The sequence below is a fragment of the Talpa europaea genome, assembly GCF_964194135.1.
Source record: "Talpa europaea genome assembly, chromosome: 14".
Classification (NCBI taxonomy): domain Eukaryota; kingdom Metazoa; phylum Chordata; class Mammalia; order Eulipotyphla; family Talpidae; genus Talpa; species Talpa europaea.
Genome location: NC_140082.1, coordinates 34025219 through 34051674, shown reverse-complemented (window position 1 = coordinate 34051674; position 26456 = coordinate 34025219). Strand labels below are relative to the sequence as shown.

Genomic DNA, 26456 nt, shown 5'->3' with positions numbered 1-26456 from the left:
TTTGTACAAGTGTTTGCAGGCTGTTTTGCTGTAAGTGCTGCAGGAAGCAGGAGTGCAAAAAATCAGCGTCTCAGTCTCAGAATGAAAACCCCAGGGGTGATCCCATTCTTTCATGCACCCCAAAACCTCCACTCCTTCCTTCTTCAGCAGGTAGTTCCTAGTGAGTAAAGACTCATCTGTGATTAAGAGATAACAAAGGAAAGTGCTATCAACTAAATGTTTGTGATCCCACTGCCAAAATTCATATGCTGAGTCCTAACCTCCAGTATGACAGTATTTGGAAGTGGGGACTTTGGGAGGTAATCAGGGTTATTAGATGAGATCAACAGGACAGAGAACCTCAAAATGGGACTAGTACTCTTGCTAGAAGAGGCATCAGAGAGCGTGTTCTCTCCCTCTCACTCTCAGTGTCTATCTCCCCCACATGCGTGCACAAACAAGAGGCCATGTGAGCTCACAGGGAGAAAGCTGTCCAGTTAGGGGATAGCCTCCAGGAGCCCAACCAGGCTCACACCTTGATCATAGACTCCCAAGCTGCAGAGCTGTGTGGAAATGCATTTCTGTTGTTGAAGCACCCACTGTGTGGGATTTGCCATGGCGGCCCTAGCGAATAAATACAGAAAGCAACAACTCTGAGTACTAGGAGTTCAGGCAAGAAGCATTTAAGTTAGATTCAGAAACTGGCTCCAGCAGCTCTCTAAAACAAGGAAGAAAAATTAAAAAAAGAAAAAGAAAAACTTGGCATAAAGATTGCTTTTCTTTGTGGGAAAGGAAGTTCTAGATAGAGATGAAAAAAAATCTCAATAAGTTTCATTCATTGTTTCCAGAAGAACATAGGAAACTCTACCTTGCTTTCAAAACATCCAGAATATTCAAATAGGTAGGGCCTCTAAATAATTCCTGACCAATGACTACCTACTTAAACTTCTTAGAAAACCTGAATTTCATCAAAATACTAAAATGCCAGTTGGTTGGGGGTACTTAATAACACAGGAAGTATTTAATTATCCCAATTTTACAGGTGAGAAAACAGGTTCAAAATAACTAGCCCAAGCACTCAGCTAGCAACAGAAGTAGAAGGAGCAAGGAACTTGGACGCTGTCCAAGTTCATGCTCTTTCTTCTTTGCCAGGTTTCTCAAGCTTAATTTGCATGTGGACTCCTTTTATTAAAGAAAAAAATGTTATGAACCCCACAGACCATATGCCTATACATCCTACATCTTGGGGCCATCCAGGGGCTCAATAAAAGATGAGATCACCCAAGAGCTCCTCTCCTTGCTCTGATCCTGTTCCCAAATGCTCCCCTAACACATCCAGGCAAAGAAGACAGCACAGCCCTCAATACTATGTGCTGTGCAGACGGCACCGAGGGCATGGACTTGCCGGGCTTAGCTTCAAAGGTGACCCAAAGCATCAATTATCTCCCTCCTCCACCAGTCGTGCAACACTCCATCTCACCACCAGTTAATCCTCACAGTTTTCATTTATTTAAGAATGCCTGAGAATAAGAAAATAGCTCATTCCCAGTTAAAGAAACAGTGCAACCTTAGCAGCTTTATAGGTCACACTGGGTCTTGTAATTAATTTACACAAATGCAAAATACTAGGTTCTGTTCTCATGTGCAAAACCTGGGTAATAACTGCCTCCCTGGTGTTCAGCACTCAAGGAGGTAAGAGAAGCCAGTTTTATCATATAACTACAACATTTGAAACATATATGTTACATATTAAGTGCCTTTCACCTTTTATCCTCTTCTTTCTATGTATAACCTTTCTTGCAGACAATTTAAATGTTGAGAAAATAGCTTCTTGATGTTGAAGAACTTTATTCTAAAGTCTTTAAGAATGCCCATAAACTGTGAGTGAAATGGACAACTGGAAGAAAATGACTGACTACACACATTGTTCTTACTATAAAATGTCCAATTATCTAAATGAAGAGAGCACTGTCATGCATAAATATTTTCAAAGTTTCTACAGTGACATATCCTATTCTTGCTTTTAAGCAAAAGTTCCATGATCTCACAGAAAAGGCACCCACAAAACCTAACAGGCATTAGTACTCCTTTACTTTGCTACAAATTGTTATACTGGCAAATATGTTTCTCCTAAAATTTATAAAGCAATTAGATACTAAGCTGAGATTTATACACCCAACTTTCCACCAAAGTCAATTTCTCCTGCTAGGGTTATGAATCCCAAGGCAAACATGAGCTTAGATCTTCTCTCTCAAAACTGACAGGTCTTTTGTTTGTCATCATAGTCCAAAATTACTCCGGGTATAAATGGATTTCTTGACTGCTTCTCAAATTGTTGACAGCAATAATATTAATAAAATGCCATGTTACATGTCTATATGCCTGTCAAATTGAACACAAATGTAAACACATGAGACATAAAATGAGGAAGTGTTTTCTATTAAAGCCCTGAGTGACAGAAAAAGGAAATATAACTCCTCAGTTTCATGTACCCAAGACTAACCCTGGGAGGACAAATCTCTGGCAATTTTAATAAAGCAAAGAACCAATTCTTTGCTTCCAATATATCTGTGAAATTGACCAGAATGAAGATCAGCAATTTCTGGAAAGGAGTGAATATTTCCTCCTTGGCATTTTTAATTCCATCAGAATCCAATATTTTGTTCTGAGACCAGCCATCAAAAAGTTCACAAGGCCAGAATGGGGAAGTGGGACGGAATGAGCCAGGGACGTTGGGTTTGAATTGCAGCACAACCCCTCTATAAGTTGGAAAACTCTGGACAAGTTGCTTAATCCCAGCCTCAATTTTCTCCGCTATAAACAGAAATATTCACACCAAACATGCAGCACTTTTTTGGAATCAAAATAAACAATATAGCAGATGTAAAATCACCTGGTGCAGAGTAAACACTTAAGAATGGTTATTTTGTAAACACTGAGATTTTTGCCCAGTTAGGTATGTCAGAAAGCAGAATGCACTATTCTACCAATTAAGTCTGTGGAAAGTCATTTGACAAGGCATTTGAAGCTTATTAAAACCTATGATGTGCCAGGGAAAAGAATGCATCTGCTATTTCTATCCAGGTCAGACAGATAACATAATGAGCATTTGGTTTGGATATTCAGATGGATGCAGGATGGATGAATGGATGAGTGGGTGGGTGGATGGATGGATGGATGGATGCATGTATGAATGGATGGACATGGATGAATAAATGCATCATGAACAAATACAGACTTTGGAACCTACCTGCAAGACTATCAAAATCCCTAAAGAGAAAGAGTATAACCAAGTCCCAATCTATCTATTACTATTTACAGTGACTACAAAGGACCTAAATCAACATGGCAACAGTCTTAGACACCATTTTCTCCTTTTAGAACACTGCTAATTGAGGTCTTTTGTTCTCAATAGAAAATATTCTGAAGTCAAAATGCATAATACTCACATACTCACATGTAAAAGATACCATAGAGCTAAAAAAAATCTCCAGAGATGCATCCAGGTAAATATCAAGTCACCTTCTAAAATACTTCACAGCAGCAAAAGTTTCAGCCCTTACCTGAAGGTGGGTCCATTCTGTATTTATTCTCTTGACACCAACCAACTGGTCGAAGTCTGTAATCCAAGTAAAACAACCACTGGTCATAGGATTCAGTGTCCTCCAATCCCACATAGCGAAGGCGTAATCTTCCTCCAACATTTTCAATCACACTAACTATCCAGTACTGAAAAGGGTTCTGAGAATCCTGAAGTTCTATTAAGGAATCAACTGTAATGAGGTCTATAGGGCCTTTCCCTCGCAGAGGCTGTTTAAACAGAAGCAAAACTCCTTATTTTAAACTTTATTTTAAGGTTCTCATGGAAACAGATGACAGCAGAAGATAATATTTTTTCACACCATCATCCAAGCTATTGGCAAACAATCTGGTGTTTCCCTCCACCCCCATTCTCTCCACAGTCACGCCACTCCCCACCCCTCTTCTCCCACACACATTCCCCATCTTATCCAACCCTATATCCAACCACAAAAATCACAAGTAAACAGAAAATAACAGTTTGTGCTAAGTTATCACCAAACAAAGCACCCTTCCCAGATAAAATTGCATTTGTTAAAAATTTGCATGCTTTCAAGGAGAATTATACCCAAATTTGCCTCAAGCTAGAAAATATGTGGTGGCAAAATGTCTGCTTTGCAGCAGACAGACATATCTAATATCAGGCAGTGAGTGGAGACTGTGACTCGACAGACATTTAACTGACAGTGGTTACTACTCTCCTGATCCAGACCCTTTCTGATTTTGATTACGTGAGAAAGCATGAATATGTGTAGATGACATGTCTAATATACATTAATCATCAGTTCAATTAGAGTATGTGGTGTAATTTTTACATGTAACTCAATAGTTGGTTTAGAAAGCATGTAAAATCACTGCCCCACCTTAGGAAACTTCTTAGCACATTAGCATATGAAAAGGGTGTTTGTTCAGCCAGCCTCATAGGCAAGTACATTTCTCAAAAATTAACAGAACAAGATAATTTGTCCTTTTGAAAGGGTGAAAAAAAATCAGTGTGTTGATTTGTTAGCCAAACAGTTCAATTAGCAGCCCTTAAGATAAACAAATACACCAGGCAAATATTCACAAAACCATAACAATAACTATAAATTAAACAGTGGTATTCCAAAGAACCAATATCATTGAAGACAGGAGGTAAGATTTTAATTAAAATTAATGGAATACTGATATTGTGAAATATACACCATACTCCTCATTATTCATACTTTCTTCTTCTTTGGGGGGGTATTCTGCAAACAGATTTGGTGACTCAGTAATTACTGATGGCACAGTACACTTCTATACCTGTTCCATTATATATGTCAATATTCAAATCTTATGTCATATAATATTTTCAGATGAACTAACAAGAATTCACATTAGTTTTTTTTTTTTTCTTCAGTACCTGCAATTACCTTAACCATCTTTAAATATGGTCAGTCATTTCTCCTCTTGTCTTTAGAAGAGAAGCTAATTCTATTATCACCTAACACAAGTTTGTTCAAATTGTGGAGTTATGAGGTGGTATGGACTATTTAACAGAATTGCTTACCAATTTACTCCAGTAAGCTATGCTAGGGCACACATGAGCTTAGTTTTCAGCTAAGAATTTCAGTGACATCATTAATATAGGATAGCTTAAAAATAGAGGATAATGGGAAGATTATTCCAATAATAAGATATTATTTTCAAATGTGTTCACATATAGAAGCAAATTTTTCATGTACTGATTGTACCATAGGTGAAATTCTTCAATGTCATTAGAATTAGCAACCTAAGTAAGCCAGGAAAAAATAGGAAGTTAAGTTATTCAGCCAAAGATATTTGTATGTGTACGTGTACCTGGAGAAGGATATATGCAAAGGTGCCATTAGGTTTGAGCTCATGTAACTGTGAAGCTTCAGACATAGAATAGCTGTATAACAACAATACATACACCTTCCAGGAGGTTGGCAGGAGCTGTCCGGGAACCAGTCAAATCCCGTATGAGAAATTCGGTCCAGTCTGTGTATTTCTCTTTGATTGCTGCCAAGACAAAGGAGAAAAAGTGCACTTCAACACAGCAACAGATGAGCCAACAAATTTAAAATCGCGGCATTTTTCCGTGTTATTTCAATACTTTTTCTTAATTTGAAACACAATGCTTAAGTAATCATGACAATAAAAGTGCTAACAATGGGTGGTTTAGCTGGGCAGCAAGGAGATGCAACAATATGAGAGCTGAGACCTTGCAACCTATCCAGACTCATCATTGAACACCAAAGAAGATATTATTAAGAACACAATCTAGAAGGTTCCAAGAAGAATGAGGTAAATGACAGCAGAATCAGAAAGCTTCCAGGTGGGAAAATAAAAGGAGCCTCTGAAAGGATCATACAGGTAGAAACTGAACAGTCCAGAAAATCAGCATACATATTTAATGAACAGGAAATCTGCATAAAAATTAATCTGTTAAGGGTATAGAAGTTTAAACAAAAGTTGCAGAGAAACTCAGCTGCTGCAGTTTCTCTAATAATAAAAGTGACGGGGGGCATTCCTGGTGGTGCAAGAGGTTAGGACACAACCTATGAAGCTATCCGGAGCCTCTGCAGCACGACCTCTCCTGACTCTCCCACTGCTCCCCTCAGCAGTGTATTTCAGACACTCTGCCTGTTCTGTTCCCTACTCTGTCTCTGATGAATCCTCTCACCCCCCACACCTCTGGCCTGTACCCCAGTTCTTATATGCATAAATTAAAAAAAAATCTTTAAAAAAATAATAAAAGTGACCGAGACATAAACAGGGTGACAGAACTATAAACAAGGGAGGAGGATGTTTGAGACATTTTTTGCAAGTAGAAATATCAAACCTTGATGGTCAACATTCTACAAAAGAGTTTAGAGTCGAATACCAAAAAAATGTGACTTCTTGGCACATGTCCCCAAAGACAGATCTCCAAAGGCTTTGCTATATTACACTCACATCCCACAGTGGTCCCTCAACCTCCCAGGGCAGCACAAAATTTGCAGACTCAGCAGCAACAATGAGGGCAAAATGCTTGCCCCAGTTTCCCATCCACCCACACTGTGTGACCTTGATTTTGACAGGGCATGAAGACCCAGTGGGCCATGAGCAGCATCTGGGATACAGCCAACATTCAGTCCTTGTGAAAAGGTAAAGACCAAATGATTTGGACATTGTTTTTATGCTTCGGAAGCATGATGCAACCACTTCTAGCTCAAATCTAAAGGAAAAGAGCTATTATAAAAATAAACTAGGGTTGTGGGAAAAGCAAAGTTATAGCATGAGGAGGATCTGGCTCTGAGATGGGCCACGACTGATTATTTGACCTTGAGTAAATCACTCAATTTCTTTCCTCGTCTTTCCTCATAAGCATAAGAGTGCTAACAACAGTTTGCTTGTGGGGGTGCTATCTGAATTTAAAAAGATACATATGTCAATAAAACATGATCTTACCTAGCACACAGTAAATAAAGATTAGTTCTTGTTTGTTATAAGTATATATTAAATCATCACATATTCTCATCAGTTATTATTTATTCCCACAAATTCCAGATTGAAACTTTCAAAAAGCTTTGGCAGAGGGGCCTCCCCGGTGGCGCAGCGGTAGAGCGCTGGGTTGCGAAGCTGCCCGCGGCCACTGCGGCGCCGGTTCAATCCCCGGCTGCTCCCCGGCCACCGGAGGAGGGTCCCACATGGCGCGCAGACCTCTCCTGCCGCCCGCTGCTCCCCTCAGCAGTGTACTTCGGTCCTTCTGCCTGCTCTGCTCCCCGCTCTGGCTCTGGTGAATTCTCTCACCCTCCCGCGCTTCTGACTGTACCCAGTGCATGTGTAAACAAAACAAACAAACAAGCAAACAAATAAAGAAAGGCATGCCTCTATTTAAAAAAAAAAAAAAAAAAAAAAAGCTTTGGCAGAACTGCCAGTAGAAGGGGAACCATGGTTAATATCTGCTATTTCAATCGCTGACTTGAATCTCAGTCAATACCTACCAATGCCCATCAATGATCATAAGACCAAGAAAAAGCCAAACAGATGGGACTCAGGCAAGGTTGGAAGGTCCAGTTTGAAGTCATATACCAAAATCCTAGTAATAAGAACATCTTCTCATTCATCCTTTTTTATCACTAGATTTTTTTCTCAAATAAAATATCATCTTCCTTACTTTATGTATCATATTACCTAGAAATTCATGATGTTGAAACAGCACCTACTTGAAGCTAAAATTGGGTTATTGTGTTCAATTCAATCATTAGCAGAAGTAGCAATCCTGCCCCTCCTATGGACTCAATGTATGTGTTCCCCCCACCCCAATTCATATTAAACCCTAACTAACACCCAATGTCATGATTATAGGAGGTGGGACCTTTGGGTGATAATTAGAACTAGATGAAGTCATGAGGATGGAATCCTCAAGAATAGGAATAGCACCCTTATAAAAGAAATGCTAGAGAGCTCCCTCACCCATTCTACTAAGTGAAGTTACAAAAGGCACCATTCAGGTATCAGGTCACCAGACACCAAATCTCCCAGCACCTTGATCTTGGCCTTCCCAGCCTCCAGAACTGTGATAGATACATTTCTGTTGTTTATAAGCCACCAAGTGTGTGGACTTTTGTTATAACAGTCAGAACCAATTAAGAGAGGCCCCTGTGTGCCTAAGGTTATTGAGAAGACCAAAAGCAATGAGAAGCATACTAGATAAAAATAATTAAAATATGTATTCACTTTGTGCGTTACAAGGTCCTTCACCTTATTCTGTCTGTTTTGATCCTCCTAAGCATGTGTTGAGGTAGTTGTTCTTAACTAACTTTTGCCCAAGTTCATAGGAAAAACAAGGGATGGAGTCAGTGTCAAAGCCAAGTATTCAGAACCCACACTCTCAGGGTGTCTTTCCACTAGAACGCACACTCTGCAAAGTTTTTGCATACAGACAAATCAATCATTCAACTTGTAGGCATGGCAGAGATAACAAGAAACCAACGGGCTAAACAAAAGTTTAAAGATTAGGACAAGAGATACACCCAATAAATATGCATTTCATGTTTCATTATGAAAGAACAACAATCAGCACAGTGGAACGATAAATGGGCCTGTGCTTGACAGAATTTATGCCTATTTTCACTATGAGAAGAAAGTTCAATCCGCACTCCAAGGTGGAGCAGAAAATATGTATGGATATATAATCTAATCCACATAATCAAAGTTAACACTTAAGTGAAATCTTTTTAAATATGCAAGTACCCTATTAAGACTATACAACATTGAAATTTAAATGTCTGGTCATAGGAAAAAAACATTAGTGACGGTTCTGAAATTTACATTTTGTGAGCCCTCTGTTTCAGAGGTTGCATAACTCTCCCTTAATATGTTTCTGCAAAATACTCTGAAGCAATCTTTTTACATGCCACAGAATATCTAGACAAATTATTCTCCATGGAAAAATGTACCTTAGCTTTAAAGGAACACCAACAATTTTAAGTTGAAACACAAAAAGAGTTCTCAGAAATTTTGCTAATTTTGTAACAAGAACTGTTTCAGCCAACATTTAGTTCCCAAAAGTCTAAATTTTCAAATGTAAAATAAGTCTATTACAACAAACATTAGTGTAACTGAAAATTGATGTATAACAAATTTACAATTCCCAGTTGATGACTTATTTTAAACAGTATCTTTTTCACTTAAATTCTAGTAAAAGTTGCCCAGAAATTCCTTAGAATTCATTTCAATAGAAGCAGATCTGCATTTTTTTCAAGGGTCCACACAAACTTCTAATTAAAAATTTTAAAACTATACATTTTTATTTATTACAGAACATCTCTTTTCAAAGATTCAAAATCAAGGAGTATGACCAAAAGAACTTACTGTCTATCTCAAAAGTAAACCAAGTCCCAGTTCAATTTAAATAGGATTTTCTTCAAATCAAAGGACTAACCCACACAGAAAACCCTCATCTGCCATGCACCTAACAATCCAACCTGAACACTGTGGCAGGAAAGAAATGATTCAATGAACACACACACACCCTTTTGTGAAGACACATAGAGATGATTCAAAATCCCAGATTAACATTAGAAAGCAGTATATAAAGAGTTCCAAATAAAAGGCAGAAAATTACCATCAATTTAGAGAACTGGGGAAACACCCACTCTTGTTAGATTTCTAACCCCATCAAGAGGATGTATATAAACAGTACCGTGATTTGTCACTTCTCAAAGATGTCGTCTCTTGAAGACACTGGTCTATGGAAACAAAGCTACCCTCTGAAAAGGATCCTGAGCACAGATACCTGGGGGCTGATGGACCCCAGAGAAGACAAACAGGCCATGCATTCCCCCACTCATTTGAAAGATGGGGAGAACAATCACCTTGAACACAAAAGCCACCATTGTAACTCAAATATACCGCAGGTGAGAGAAAAACAGTTCTAGCCATATTCCTGTACCCTGTTGTTCTTCCTGGCCATTTTCTCAAGTCATTTTCAACCAACCCATCTTTGAACTTTTTTTATAAGCCACTTTTTCTTAATTTACATGGTTCTTTCTCTTTGACAAGTCCCATTCTTCTAGAACTTTTTTCTTAACACATTCTATTTTCAAAATTACAGTAACTAGGGGGATTTTCTCCTCTTCTAACCCTGGTTCCTCCCTAATTCCTGGGTTCATGGTGTTGTTCATTTATCTCTCTCTCTTCTAGCAGAAGCATCCCGGGAGTGTCCAGTGATCACTGACCATACATCACACAGAAGCTAGAGACCAGGAAAACCTTGGAGGCAGGACTTGTGTCCTGGAGCAGACATTTTTATTCAGAGTGGGCATTAGGGAATTTCCAGCTATGAAGTCAACTTCCAGCTAGCCTCCCTGGGCCTCCCAGATGCTTCTATTCACTTCTTCAGAGATTAGCCTTGTATTAAATGTGTTTTTTCTGTCCCTGGCTGCACAAATGGGGTGGGGGGAGAAAGAGCCCAGGAAGTGTTCTCACTCAAGCATCCTACTCAACCCTGTGATTCTCAGCCCCAAGACACCCCTGCCCAGCATTCAAAATGCTGGGGCTACAGTGCTCCAAGAGGTCCCCAAAATGTCTGAGATTGTAGCAGCCCCCACAATATTTTAGCAGTCACTCAGTTTTCCGGCTACCAGAAACATTTTGAAATTTCTTTTCTACATTGGTGTCTCTTCAGCTTTTTGTTATTGGTTCATAAATATTTTATTCTTTTACTATCATATAAATGGGGTCTCTGGAGGAAAAAAAGATAAATAAGAGTGCCCTATCCACTAGTAAGGAGTGAAAAGCCTATCTCACAAGAGATCTGAGCCTTTACAACAAGATGTGAGGACACAATTCAGGAAGATACCTTCTTTACAGTGACTTTACTAAAGAAGGGACAACAGAAGGTCTTGAATTATAAATGGAAGCATTTACACTTACTATTAAGAATAAAAAGACTATGGAGTTCTTTCCTCAGGAAATTTTTAAAGGGAAGAGTCTAGATTAATTGTTCATATAGAATGTAAATTACATTGATCCTACAGAGGAGCTTGATAAGCTCCTACCATGTGCAATGGACCACACTGCATACTACTGGGGCTCCAGCAGAGCTACAGATATTCTTGTCATTTTCAATAAGAAATGCAACCTAGGTCAAGCTATAACTTGGAAGGTATGTCACAAAATTATATAAAAATGCACACATATTACTTAGCTCTTGTCATACACGGTTTGATAAAGCAAAAGTTCAAAAGTTTCAGCTCAACTGAAACTTTTTCAGTTATAAAATATGCTTACATAATAGGGGCAAATAATTGGAGCTGGAATAACAGGGATACAGCTTATAATAAATTATTTTTAGACATAATAAAAATGTAAAAAAGGATTATGATTATTTTTATGCAAGGACAGAATTTAATAAAGACATTATCTAAGAATTGTTGGAAGTAAAAGACTTCTTGTAGTGATAAGATCAGGCCAACATGGGAAAATTAGTGGTAAGAATCACAAAACATTCTACATAACTAGAAGATTTAATATTTATTCCATATCATGAAAACACTGGTCAGTCTTTATGCAGACCCATAACAGAAAGGTGAAGGGTCTTTTTTTGCTACTTAATATTCAACACAGTTTAGAGTTTCCTCAGTATTTGGAATGAGAACAGGAGAGTTACTTTTTGTCAAAATTAGCTAATTGTGAGGTCATATGTGACCTTTAATGGTGACTATTTCATTAGAAGCTTGGAAGGATTAAATGAGAAAATTAATATATAAAGTTGCTAGCATTTATTACTCAGGTGGTATGATGTCAATGCTTGTAATAAGTAAAGTATTCTTTGATAATGAAATTGATCGTTCCTTCCGTAATGCATTTAAATTTTAATATAACATCCCAGGTTTCTTTTAGAAGAACACACATGAATATGTCTTAAGCTGATGCATTAACTATAGGCTAACAATTTCTTACAATTCAATTTTAATTTTTAATAAGCCTGTTTATCAGATAATGGATACAAAATGATGGCCATGGTATAAAATCCCATAATTAATATTGCACTAATTTGAAAATTTATAACTACAATAAACATTCCTTTCAGACCATAATGATACTTCTTAGTCTCCTTACTTCTTCTTTGACCCTCCCTAACTTGGATTTACTGCTGATTTTACCATCATGATGACATCTTGAAAGTGACAAACTGGTAATCAAAAAATCTACAACCTATCTGATGTAAAATAATTCCTAATGCAAAATTTATGGGAATCCTACTCATTTTAAGGATTTATTCCTGTTTCTTCACATTATTATAAAACTGATAAATAGTAGTAAATATAATCTATCTGGTTAAACTTAACAGTAAGTCTCAAAACAATAGGATACCCCATACAAAGGTCATTATTGCAAATAGTCACTTGCTGATATTTTTTACGAGAATGAGATTAATGGTCAACAGATGATACGCAATGCTTACATCATTGATATGAATGCTTTTACACACACACACACATACACACACACACACCCCAACCTATACTTATTTTCAATTGACACTACAAAATACATATATACTTCCCAGAGCCTATGTTTCTTTCTGGCCAAACCAAGCTTTTGTTACCTTTGTTATGCACAAAAGCACACAGACATAAGAAAAACAACACACCCCCCACTGCTCCCCTCAGCAGTGTATTTTAGTCGGTCTGCCTGTTCTGTTCCCCACTCTGTCTCTAGTGAATCCTCTCACCCCCCCCACCTCCTGCCTATACCCCAGTTCTTGTATGCATAAAATAAATCAATCTTTAAAAAAAAAAGAAAGAAAAATAACACACTTGAGATAATCATAAACCTCAAAGTACAAGACAGACTTCTTCACCTCTATACTCCAAACTGGCTTAAGCAGTTGGTTTGCAACTTGAGTTTTAATAAGTGAGGTTATTCCTACAATTCACACAAGTCACATCTTAGTGAAAAATGAATTTATTCTAGTAAGAGCTTATTTTATCTTATTTGGTCTGTTAAAATATGACAAGTACCTCATATCTATAGTTCATATCTATTTACAGTAATATTTTTAAGGGGACTTTTGGTGATTGTGTATTATTTTTTGCCACCTCCTCAGAATGGCATGAAATGCCATTCAGGGGAGTATAGCCAGGGGTGTCCCCATCAAGGACACACAAGGTAAACTGGCACTTGCCTGAAGGTGCTGCTCCCACCACCACCTGCTTTTTCTCTTCCTTAAAAGCCACCCCTCTTTTTCAATCTTGTTGCCCAGGTCCTGCGTACTCCAAGTCCTTCAACGTTCCTGGTTATTGTGAAATAAAACTGAGTCCATTTCCTGTCAGCTCACTTTCCCCATCTGTGCCCTTCTGAAAAAAAGTGACTAAATTTGTAACTGCAGTGTAAAGAAAGCACAATGGACCACACCATCCCCACAAGTTCAAGAACCGCCCATTCTGTTCAAAAATCCTCCCTTGAACTCTCTTTTCTGTCAAGTTGTGTTTTCGCTCCCTTCCAAAACCAAACTTAAGGAAGACTTAACTCTCCCCCACTCATTATTCAACTTCCCCACTCAACTTCCTCCCCAACAACTACCAAGCCACTGAATGTCACTCCTCTCCAAAGACCAGCACACTGCACACCCTTCTCCAACCTCACTTCCTACACTGGGTCTGACAAGGGTTTCCGGACACCAAACTGGGTTTTCTTCTTTCTTCTACAGCCATACCTGCAGGCAATGTTGCAGACACAGCGGAAGCTTCTACATCTCTCTTGCAAAAAGTCCAAAGGCAGGTGACTGTGTTTGATAAGGGGTTGTTTCACAAGATGTACTTGGTAACCAGCATTATCATTTGCTGTAAACAAGGGTACAGTCTTACCTTAAAAGGTTACTGACATCATATGTAAGCCATGACAAACCAGGCAAATAAAAGAAGGAACACAAGAGAAATGGTAGTTCATTTTGAACACTTGTGTGTGTTTTTGTGTTAAATGGTATTTTTTCAAAAGCTATGTAATATGCATGGTAACAGTGTTATTTAATCTGAATGCAACAAGTTCTATTTCATTAAAAGATTAGTAAGACAGACACAGTTTATTAAACTACTTATTTGTCAGTTCTTCCTTTCTGTGACAAAAATTTATTAACCCCTACTTGTGCAGTTGTTACAGGTATTGGGTATTCAGATAGCATGACAGCCATGGAATTATGGGAGGAGACTGTAATTAGACAAATGAATACAAACATGGATTTTCAAGTGAGTTAAATTAATGAATTGGGAAGGAATGTGGACTCCAGGAGAGATTTGTTTTATTACAGAAGTTAGGAAAGACGGCGGGGAATTGGGATTTTTAATTTCATCATACTTAAAAGCAAAAACTCAGAGAGCTAGTCTTTTAACTGAATCAGCATTAAGCATCTTATGAGGTAGGTAGGACAGATATTAAATATATCTCTAGATTTCTGATTCTGAGTAAGTGCACAACAGCAGCCCATTAGGTAACACCGATACCGTTCATTTCAGTTAAGAAATATACAGCACAATACAACCACAATCCTCAAGGGATTAAATGCTTTCTCTATCTAAGGTTCTCCAGAATCTTTCAGTACAAGAAACAAGATTTAAAAAGGGAAAAAATTATCCGGGAAAATAGAAAGTAATTATGATATTCTCAAGGTACAGCCCATATGACTCTGCACTATACCTTTAAGAGCTAGAAGACAACCTTTAAAATTATTAGAAATTTAAAACCTTATCATTGTTCACCAATTAGAGATTTTTACCCAAATATGAAATTTCCCTCATTTCTGCACATTTTCTCCAATTCTTCTCTAGCTTCCAATATCTCAGCTTTATGGACATTTCTGCTATTGCTTTAAATATCTTCCTGCTTTTAAAGGGTAGCCTTGTGAAGAGCCAGACACTTTTTTTCCTCTCTGCTAGGAAAAATTTCCTACAGGTCTTTTATGAGCTCACACAGCAGAGAAACTATCAAAACTGAATTGACATATCACAAAGGTCCAGGGGTCTAAGTTCAATGAATTAAGACACTTACATGCTAAAGATTTTATTCTAGTAAGTGTCTCTCTCTCACCTACTTGACATTTTTTTCTGTAAAGTTACTTTCTTGCTGCAGTGAAATAACTTCCATTCAACATCTTCCCAATGCTCCCCTTACTTATATGTTTTAAAATATATAAGCTTTATATATATTTTTTATATATATTTTTAAATATATAAGCTTTAAATATATAAGAAAAAAACAAGCTTTCATAAAATTCACATGAACACACCACTGGTATATACCTTATTAAATGAGGCTATTTTTCAACAATTTTCAGGTTACTATGTGTGATAGCTAATTTTATGAGTAGTTTGGTTGGCCCACAGAGCCTAGATATTTGGTCAAACATTATTCTGGATGCTTTGTGAGCATGTTTTTGGATAAGATTTACGTTTAAATCAGTGCACTTTGAGGAAAGTAGATTGTACCCCCTAATGTGAGTGAGCCTCACCCAATCAAATGAAAGCTTGATTAAAACAAGACTTATCTCTTCAGAACAAGAGGGGACTGTCTAATGGAATCAAAGACGAACCTAAAAAAAAAGAGAGATAGTCCATGTTCATGGGTAGGAAGACTCAATATTGCAAAATATCAATTCTTCACAATTTGATCAATAGCTTCAATGCACTGTAATGCAATCGAACCTCCTTGCAATTTATTTCTAAATATCCACAAAACTATACTTTAACCCAAAGGAGCTAAAAAACTATGTCCACACAAAAACATAGCAGCTTTCTTCATAACTGCCAAAATTTGGAAGCAACCAACGGGGTCTTCAGTAACTGACTGGATAAAATGTAGCGTACCTAGACAATGGAATATTATTCATTACTAAAAATCAATAAACTATGAAGTTTCATTAAAAAAAAAAACTCTGGTAAAAACTTAATGCAATATTGCTAAGTCAAAGAATCCAAACTGGAAAATAGAATGTACGTTCCAACTATATGACATCCTGGCAAAGAAAAAACTATGGAGATATTAGAAAGATCATTGGTTGCCAGAATTTTAGTAGGAGAAAGGAACTGCTCTATGTGACACTATAATGAAAGACATGTTATTATATATTTGTCCAAATCCACAGAATGCACACCAGGAGTGAACTTTAATGTAAACTATGGATTTGAGAGATGATGCTATGTCTGTGCAGGTTCACCAATTATAACAAATGTCCCAGCTGGTGGGGAGAGTTACACACTCGTGCTGTCATCTCACTGGAAGTCAGTTTTAATTCTGTACTCCAGCTTCCAATGAACCTCCTGGCCCATTAGTCACCATTCCTGGTTAGTTCTATGACTTCTGATCCTGCTCCTTTAACACATACTTTAAAGAACCACCCTCCACCCCACCCATTCAGCTGGGGGCAGAATTCTCTCCCATGTAGCACATTACACACTATACTTTCTGTCCAGCAAGCATGCCTTCCTTTAGACAATGCACTCCAAGAGAATAGAAAAACATCACTCTTATTAAAACTTCCACCTCAAAGTGTACTAGAGACTCTAGCATACAGCAGACATCCAATACATACTTTGGGAATGAGTAAATGCATACTTAAGGCTGTTTTACACTTAGCGTAACAGAAGTTACACTAAGGTTAAGGACTTCTCTGCTATTAGTTGCTAACCTCAAGGAAATTATTTATAGTCTTTGGAATTTAACAATATAAAACTGGAAGGCTGATAAATGAACTTGAGTGCAATTTCATCCCATCTCCTTTCCCAAAGTCCCTAAACAACCTTCACCCTGATAGTGACGTATCTGCTAATAAGAACCTAGACTTCCTCCCTCTACTACTCATGGAGTTAAAATGTTTCAGTTCTTCACAATTTAATATGAACCCGATCATAGTATTTTTTCAGTAGGAACACTGAGGAAACTACTCATCTCTCCTAAATTAACCAAAGAGAACAAATGTTCCTCCGCTGCAGAGGCACTCACAGCCCCAAAGTTGGCTGTGAGAATAAACCTTTACCTTTGCTGTAACCTGGGTGAAGCTCCTAAATATACAAACAGGAATAGCAGTGAGGAGTCCCAAAACAGACACCCAGGCAATTCACTGGCTTGATTTTTGCAGTTATGTGAAAGTAAGTCTAATAAAAATGATTAATTATAAGGAACATTCCAAAGTACTGGAATCATGATTCAAAACCATAAATCATTTTGTTATTAAAGGAAAACCATTCAGATAACAAAACTTGTGGCATGCACTTCCCTCCCCAGTGAAGGAAGAGCAAAGTGCTAAAAAACACAGCTGCATGTGGTTAACAGGCACCAGTAGTCATAGAAGGAGGGAAACTTTCGAGTATATAGTCTCTATCTCTCTCTCTATCTTTGTCTCTGTCTCTCTCCTCAGAAACTGAATGGGAAATTTCAAGTAAGTAAAGGCCTTAAGGTTTAATCTTCTGTGATTCTTTTTTTTTTTTTGGTGGGACCCTCGCCGGTGGCCGGGGATCGAACTGGCGCTGCAGAGGCTGCGGGCAGCTTCGCAACCCAGCGCTCAACCACTGCGCCACCAGGGGAGGCCCTTCTGTGATTCTTAAAACAAACAAACCAATCAAAAATGACATAATATATCATAAAATATTTCAGGAAAAATTTTACAAAAGAATCAGAATATGTAAAAAGAGCAGACTGTTCCAGATACTATCAGTAATTCATTTCGAGAGTTCACTATAAATTCTGCTTGTTTTATTACATACCTAAATTCACTTGGAATATTGCATGTGGCAGTTCTTAAAAAAGTCAGTTGTAAATAGAGGCTGGCCAAGTTTCCTGAATTTTCTTTCAATTAGCCACACTGAAATTATTTTTGTAAAAATGAAACTTTACCAATAACAATTATTTTTAAGCAATGAAATATAATATATTAATTTAAGGTTTTCTTCCTGTTATTACTAAGACCATATTAGATGAGATTTACAGTTGTTTAACAAAACAAAACTATTATGTCAGCCTTGGAAGCAGCAATTCATCAACCTCTGTGGGGTAAACAATTCATGCCAGATGAGTAGAGAGGAATAAATTTCCTGCTCATTTCGCAACCATTATTCCTTCCACAAGGGGAAGGAAGATAGGGTAATTTGAGATCTTAAAAGAGGGGAGTGTAGAATGTAATAGGACCTTATTTAGACATTTATACTCTTACCACAAGCTAGAATTGACTTGTCAAAAAATCACAAGCTCTTAGTGATTACTGTCACCTTATTCAGCATTCCAATAACCCCAACACAATAAGCTGCTGAGATTTCAAACCAACTGGTATTAATCTGCAAACAAGCCACTTTTAGTAATAAACCATTCCTAGTTAAAATCCTTATTTTTTCAGAATCATTTCTTCATAAGTAAAAAGAGGAAAAAATATTTTTAGTGACATCCACTTAGGGTGATTTTATGAGCCATTATATACACACAATCCCAGAGAGGAGCTAGACAGGAATCTATCTTGTCTGACCACAGAAGAAGAACAAGATTACACCCGAATGCAGGAAGTCAAAACTATTATTCATCTCTCATTTCAGTCCTCTTTGCTGTTACTTAGGATCCCACTTGGCCTGACACAAAGTACTAAAGATCAAGGATAGATAATGATTGGGGCCTTTCAGGTGGTGCAAGGGGTTTAGTGTTAGCACTGTGAAGTTATCCGCAGCCACTGTAGCACGAGTTCAATCCCTGGCCAGGTAGCAACCCACATGGCACAGCAGACCTCTCCTGTCTTGCCTGCTGCTCCCCTCAGCAGTGTATTTCAGTAGATCTGCCTGTTCTGCTCCCTACTTTGTCTCTGGTGAAGCCTCTCACTCCCCTCCATCTGTGGCCTGTACCCCAGTTCTTATATGCATGAATAAATAAATCTTTAAAAAAAAAAAAAGACAGTTGATGATTAGTGGCATCTTATTGCCATAGATGAGTGGGGGGACCACAGAAACCATACTTCAAGTTATCCTCCCCAAACTCCATTGGAACTAAAGTTATGTGTATTACATTGAGGTACCTGTACATCAGAGACTTCTATATTTGGACAACAGAGTTCAACAATTTCTCCCTCTCTGTAGTCAGTTAGTCTCCTTTATTATCTAAGTGTCTGAGGGTCTCCTCCTTTGTATTACATACTGTGAAAAACAAAACAATATTTTATTTGTATCCACCTTCAACATGTAGCACACACATCTCCCATATGGCAAGTATGCATACATGTTGAATACAGTGAGTATCCATCCCAAACCGTTCCACTATTTGATATACTAAGTAAAAAACAGTAAAACTGATCCCATCAAGCCAGGAAGGAACAGTAGGTGGGATAAACAGGTTTAGGTGGCCATATGAATAGCTCACCTTGATTTACTAAAGGTTAACCCTTTAGGGAAATTCAAATGGACTACCTTCAGGGATAAAGGCCATGTGGTAAAGTAGGACAGATCTGGGCTATTTTCCAAAATCTGCACCCATTTGGCTTTGTGAGTGCACTTTGTGGGTGCACTGACCTGCTCAGGATCTAGTTGTTTCCCAGTGAAAAATAGGGTGGTGTAGAAAATCTAAAGAGACAACCACTAAGGGCTGCCTGGTGATTGACATGTATGGATCCAAATAGAATTTGAAAGAAACTAGCCTTCAGTATTATATAATTTTGATAGATCTAATTTATTTAATAAACTATGTATTACAGAACAACTTACAATTGATTCATTTCCCAACCAACTTAAAAAGCCTATGAAAATTGATTAAAATTATATTTTCATGAAGGTCACTGGAATTTTTATTAAATCATATTATATCTTAATGCTACGAACCTGCAAATTATGATCAATGGGGTCAAAAAGAAGCCTCTAAAAATAAATGTGTCAGTGACAATTTGGAGGAACAGGTCTAAGGTTAGAGGTACACAAAGGATGCCACAGAACCAGATGGGCAATCTGAGGATCCCAGGCCAAATCCTTGCCACCACCTGTGTTTTTTACGAACAACAAGCCAAGAGGGTTTTTATGCTTTCAATATTAGAAAAATCTCAATATGGGGCCTCCCTGGTGGCGCAAGGGGTTAAGATGCAACCTATAAAGCTATCCGCAACCACTGCAGTATGAAGTTGATCCCCGGCCAGGGAGCTACCCACATGGTGCAGCAGACCTCTCCTGACTCGCCTGCTGCTCCCCTCAGCCGTGTATTTCAGTCAATCTGCCTGTTCTGTTCCCTACTCTGTCTCTGGTGAATCCTGTCACCCCCTGCATCTCTGTCCTGTACCCCAGTTCTTGTATGCATAAATAAATCTTAGGGGAAAAATAGAAAAATCTCAATACTTCATGATATATAAAAATGATAATGAAATTTGAATTTTAGTGTCCATCAGTAAGGTTTTATTGGAACACAGTGGTGCTCATTCATTAACACATCACCAGTGGCTGCTCTCCAGCTAATTCCAGGAAAGTTGCTGCCAGAGATCAGACAGACCCAAAGCCTAAAATCTGTTCTCATGAAGAGAAATAGTGATAAAAATAATGAACAATGGGAATAATCCAAGAATCACTGACATTTAACTTTGGTAGTGTTGCTCAGATTTTTTTCCCCCAATTAGATCTTCATAATTCTTTTTACTATGGTTCATATTAAGTTGCTCTGTATTTTCTGACTACATACTAACTCTGGGAAGGAAAAGGTATGTCACACACATGCTTGGTATAAGAATGTCAGACTGGGCTACAAAGTTTTCTGTGGGAAATAAAACAACCATATTTTACTCTAACCTTAAAAACATAAAACCCAATTTCAATCACATACAGGATGAAGATCTTCTTAGTTTATAAAATACCTGGATTACTAAGAACATAATTGCCTTCAACAAGATGAATCTTAAACTAAACATTTCCAGTCGTCATTTCTTGGTAGTTTATCTTTCATGGTGACATTCAATAGGCTGTACTCTACTTTGCAAGCTAACAGATTCTTCCACTGAAGGTGACTCATAATTTTTCTATTTGCAAATCCACCTGTTAAGAATGGAAAGTGATTTTTAAAGGAGAATTTGGCTAATAAATCCATCACATCATCCATCATCATTCTAGAGTGACTAACCCACCTGGGTTTATCTTGATTGACTCACAGTTCTACCCGCAGTCACTCAGCTACAGAAGCAATAAAGGATCTCCCTGCAAGCTGCTATGATTAATCACCACCCTTCAGTTAAAGTCAATATCCCACTTACATCATGTTGACAACAAGAAAAATTCAGTAATAAGAAATGGCTTTGCTTTATCTAGGCTGAAGATATATAAATTACAATCAGATTATGTAGATAAAATACATGAGCTAAATTTATCCACTGTAACTACACTTGTCACAGCACTTTTTAATGCCTCTAAGAAAGGATTTATGTAAGTGCTGTAGTGAGCGGACAGTTGAAGAAAGGCAGTACGACATCTGAAAAGCTCATTTGTAACTCATTCAAGTTCTTTCTTTTCACCGTAGAAATCATTGACTAAAATCTTTTCATTTTCCTGACCCAGAATTTGTTTGTTAAAACCATTTACAAAAATTAAATTATACATAAGGTATGACCCATAAGCAAGCTATACTATTTCCTTCAGGTCTCTGAAGGTGTAGCTGCATGTATAGGATCTGGTGGTCGAAAGGAACAGAGGTTACTTTTCAGTAGCCAACCCACTGCTGAGGAAGGAAGCAGATTGAGAAATCTAGTAGACCAGTATCCACATTTCCACAGGCTGTAAAAGACAACATAGCAGCAAAGATTAGCAAGAACAGGAGTGTTGAAGCCAGAAGTAAAACAGAATTAAATAAAGAAAAGACTGTGGGAGTCCAGAATCTTGCCCTAGATCCTCCAAATAGGAGGATCTAAACAAGGAGTAAAACAGCCTCATATTTAGCTAACTCCGAAGTTTTAGTTGTATATACCTACACAAGCATCCACTGATAATTAGCAAATTAGCAGACTGGAAATGCTTTGATACTTCTGTTCTCAACTTAATGGTTTGTTGAGTTTACAGCTGGTACCTGTCTGCATAAGGGGCCGTGAACACATCAAAATGATATTTACCGCCCCTTACAGAGTGGAAAGTTGGCTGGGGTTATTTTTCCCCACAGTTAATTATAAGGCCCTAAAAATTGAGATTTTAATTATATGCCAGTTAAATATACCATATAAGCTAATCTCAGGAGAGGAAAACATGACATGATAGGAGTAAAAATTGCACACTTACCAAAATTTTGGGTATTTTCTCACATTTAAATGTCTGAAATGGAGAGCTGCAGAAAGCTCTGCCCAGCGCTAGAGAAACCAACAAACAAAATGCTGAGTTCTGTTCCCAAACAGAGCCTGAGGTGGTATACCTGAAAGAATTCCTCTCACAGCAATCACTCACACCACACATCCCTGCACAGTACATTCAGAAAATGAATTTTTAAATTCATTTCATACAGATCCTCTAGACTCATGTTTTCCAAACGGCAGATCATATTGTATTATGAAATCCCATCACATTCTGGCTATTAATTTAATTAAAAAAATAGACTGGGAAAGAAAAGATCGCCTGTGCATTGCTAAAGCTGCCTTAATAGAATACTATAACCGGGTCCTGTAAATAACAGACATTCACTTTCTCACAGTTCTGGAAGCTAGAAGTCTAAGACCAAGGCATCACGATAGGGTTGGTTTCTTCTGAGACCTCTCTCTTTGGCTTGTCAATGGCTGCCTTCTCACTATGCCTTTATATGGCCCTTCTGTGTTCCAGCCACCCTGAAACCTGTGTGTCCAAATTGCCTCTTTGATAAGGACACCATCTATACCATAACCCCGTATGACTGGATTAATCAGGCCCACCCACAGGACCTCAATTTAATGTTATTATTTTTTTAAAGGTTTTCTCTACAGATATAGTCATGCTCTGAGGTACTAGAGTTTAGGACTTCAACATATAGATTTTGAGGGGCCACAAGTTAACCAGTAACATCCTAAAGGTAAGTATCGCTTTGTAAGATAACTGTGTCATGAGTGTGAGTGTGTGTGTGTGGGGGGGGTGCACTGATTATCAATCAAGAGTCTAATTTAATTAAAAAAATAGACTATTTCAACAAGTAAATGGAAATTTACTACCTACATACCTCTAGCCACTAAAGGTTCTTCCTTATATTGTCCCTAACTTTGGTTTACTTTTTCCCATTGGTTCAAATTCTAACTACTGAGCTCTTAGAGATCATTTATTTTCTTTTGGAAAAAAAAAAAAGTAGCTACACCTTCCCCTAATTTTTCCCATTTTACATCCAGATATCCATATCCTAATCATTATGATGGGGTTGTGTTTATTTGGGAGTGCATGGTTTGTAGTTTTAAGGCAATGGCTATCTAGAAGGGAGTAAACCTCACTGGGATTCTAAAATCCTCCCACCCCTCTGTGGAAACTGCTGCTTTAGAAACCAGTACTTCTAATGCTAAGAATATAAGAATATACAGCATTTAAATCTTTATTCTCAATATACAGCCATTTAAGCAGAGTACCAGCAATTCTTATGAATACAGATGCTGCTCTTCTAAAACAGTTAACCATTTCAAAATCAAAGGAGATGAGAAATTAAATGCAAAGGAACAGCAGTTACTAGAGTCTTTTTCACCCAAAATCACACTGGCACTATGGAAAGCATAGAACGCAGTATCATCCACCTCCCAAAAATCTGGAAATGCAAAAAAATTCCAGAACTTACATACTGCAACTGTGTTGAGTTGGCTGATGGAGCCAAGCATTTAGAGCAGAGCTGCTAACACAGCACATTAGTCAAGAGTTTAAACAAATAATAGTTTATTGGCAGAGTCATGAGACCCCATCATTAGAAAACAAAATAAAAATCTACTTATCAGCAATATCTTAATTTAATGGACAAGATGAGACTGTCCACAGAGGAGAATATAAAAGATCAGAGGCAGGGATTCTTGTGAAAACTCAACTACTTAAGAAAAATACTAATTTATATTAAAAAAGTTACATCAAAGATTATTAGGTTTCAAATTCTATTAAATTAACAAGACAATGCATGAAGGCAACTGGGGAGGATGAGGTAGAAAACAAAAACTGTATTCCTGCATGAAAAAAACATTTAATTTTGGTACAAATTCCTGAGGATTAGTAAATTTGTCAAACACTGGGTCACCAGGTAATATATCTTAATCACCACTGGAAAATAATCAAAATATTAGCATAATATTACAAAATATAACTATCTTTATAAAAAAGGCTTTTTTCTGAGAATTGCAATGCGTATTAAATAGATGAGAACCCTTTCAACGTAAGTGTGCACTAGTCCAGTTACAGGTAATCTAGCAAATTCTTGCCAACACCTGGAAGATAAATTCATGATTAGTAAATTCATAGAAATACTCAGAGGCATTCTGTCCAAAAGCTTTTGCCTGTTTTCAAGCTTGTTTTTATTATTGGCCCACTAAGAAGCCCTTTTAGATATTTTTTTCCATATTAGCTCGAGTGAAATTTTAAAACCACAGATATACTATATATTTTTAGGTGGTGTGCTTATTTGTGTTTTATACGTGAAAAAAAACAGTATACTTTCTCACCAATTTGGGAGTAACAGTGCTCCCATTTAGAAATGCAAGGTCTAAATCCAAGCATAGTCAATCACCAAAATAACAGATCTTTTTCCTTTCCGTTGAAGTAACATTGATTTAAAGCATCATATAGGATCCAGGTGTGCACGCATTATAATTTGACATCTCCATATACCACATTACGATCAACACCAAAAGTCTAGTTTCATCCACCACCATACAGCATATATCCCCTTTACCCAAGTTATCCACCCCCTATCCCTTTCCTTTCTGGTAGCCACAATTTTGTTTAGTGCTCAGATTTTAAGCAGGCACTCTGCTCATTCATGAATTCTATGTCTTGAGCAAGCTAAATAATGTTGACATTTCATTAGCAAAAATTTAACACAATGACTGTCAAATATGTCTTCAGCCATAATATGACATATCAATCCAAAGATATCTAGTCAATCTTTCAGTAAATACACAGCCTAGATGCTGAAGGAATTACAAAAAAGCAGAAATGAGCTGGGTTTTGTCTCCATGTCCTCACATTCTGGGATGGAGGAGAGGAACAGTCAGATGGCAAATATGTTCTTATGTCAGCCATGATAAAAGATAAAAAAGATAAAGAGACAAATAGGGCCTCCCTGGTGGTGAAAGGATTAAAGACAGCCCTATGAAGCTATTGCCAGCCACTGCAGCACCAGCATGAGTTTGATCCCCTGCCAGACAGGGAGCAACCCACATGGAGCAGCAGACCTCTCTCTCCTGTCTTGCATGCTGCTCCCTTCAGCAGTGAATTTCAGTAGATCTGCCTATTCTGCTCCCCACTCTGTCTCTGGTGAATCCTCTCATCCCCTGCCCCTCAGGCTTACACCCCAGTTCTTGTATGCATAAATAAATAAATCTTTAAAAAAAAAAAGGAGAGAGAAATAAATCCACCAGGTGGGCTAGATTATGCACATTCATGGAAAGGAGGTCTCATTAAAAAAGTGACTTCTTTAGATACTTAAAAGTAAATGAGAATAAACCATGCAATCATCCAGAGAGAAGGTGTTCCAGGTAGAAGTACAGCCTATATAAAAGCCTTCAGGGGAAATGAACTTTGCAGATGTGCAGAATTGTGAGGAAGCTGAGCCATGAAAGCAGAATCACTAAAATGAATCTGGAAAGACAAAGTCAGAGAGGAGGTGGGAAGCAAAGTGCCCACAAGAGATTTTATCAAACATATGCACAGAAAGATATCTTTACACTAAAGGCCTCCTGTAATCTACAGAATGCTTTGGATGTTGGACATGGTGACAATACATTCTAATCCATGAACACAGGACATCTCTCCTTTTGCCTTCAATTACTTGCATCTAAGTCTTGTAGTTTCCAATGTACAGATCTCTCACTTCCTTAGTCAAATTTATTCCTAAGTATGTTATTGTTTTTAATGCCATTATATTCTTCACTACTATTTCAGAAGTTTGTTCTTGGCGTATAGAAACACAACTGATTTTGGGATGCTGACTTTGTATCTTGCAACTATACTGAATTTTTGCTTATTAGTTCTAGCCATCTTTTGGTAGACTCTTCAGGATTTTCTATATATACGATCATTATCTGCAAACAAAGACAATTTTATTTCTTCCTTTCCTATTTGAATACCTTTTATTTATTTTCCTTGTCTGACTGTCCCAGCTAGGACTTCCAGTGCCCTGCTGAATAGCATAGCAAGAGTGGGCACTTTGTCTTATCTCGGATCTTAGAGGAAAGCTTTCAACCTTTCACTGTTGAGTGCTGTAGGCTGTGCGTCTGTCATATATGGTCTTTATCAAGT

The 26456-nt window shown here is 37.7% G+C and overlaps 1 protein-coding gene across 2 annotated transcripts in view; it reads right to left on the bottom strand.

Moving 5' to 3' along the window:
- SFMBT2 (Scm like with four mbt domains 2) overlaps nucleotides 1–26456 on the bottom strand; it is a gene marked incomplete at both ends in the record, with an annotated part of 165743 nt that overhangs the window by 98876 nt on the left and 40411 nt on the right. For both annotated transcript variants that reach the window (XM_084253424.1, XM_084253425.1), the window contains 2 exons: nucleotides 3543–3789; nucleotides 5474–5562. In XM_084253424.1, the coding sequence (XP_084109550.1) occupies nucleotides 3543–3789; nucleotides 5474–5562 (336 nt within the window). The remainder of the gene's footprint in view (nucleotides 1–3542; nucleotides 3790–5473; nucleotides 5563–26456) is intronic.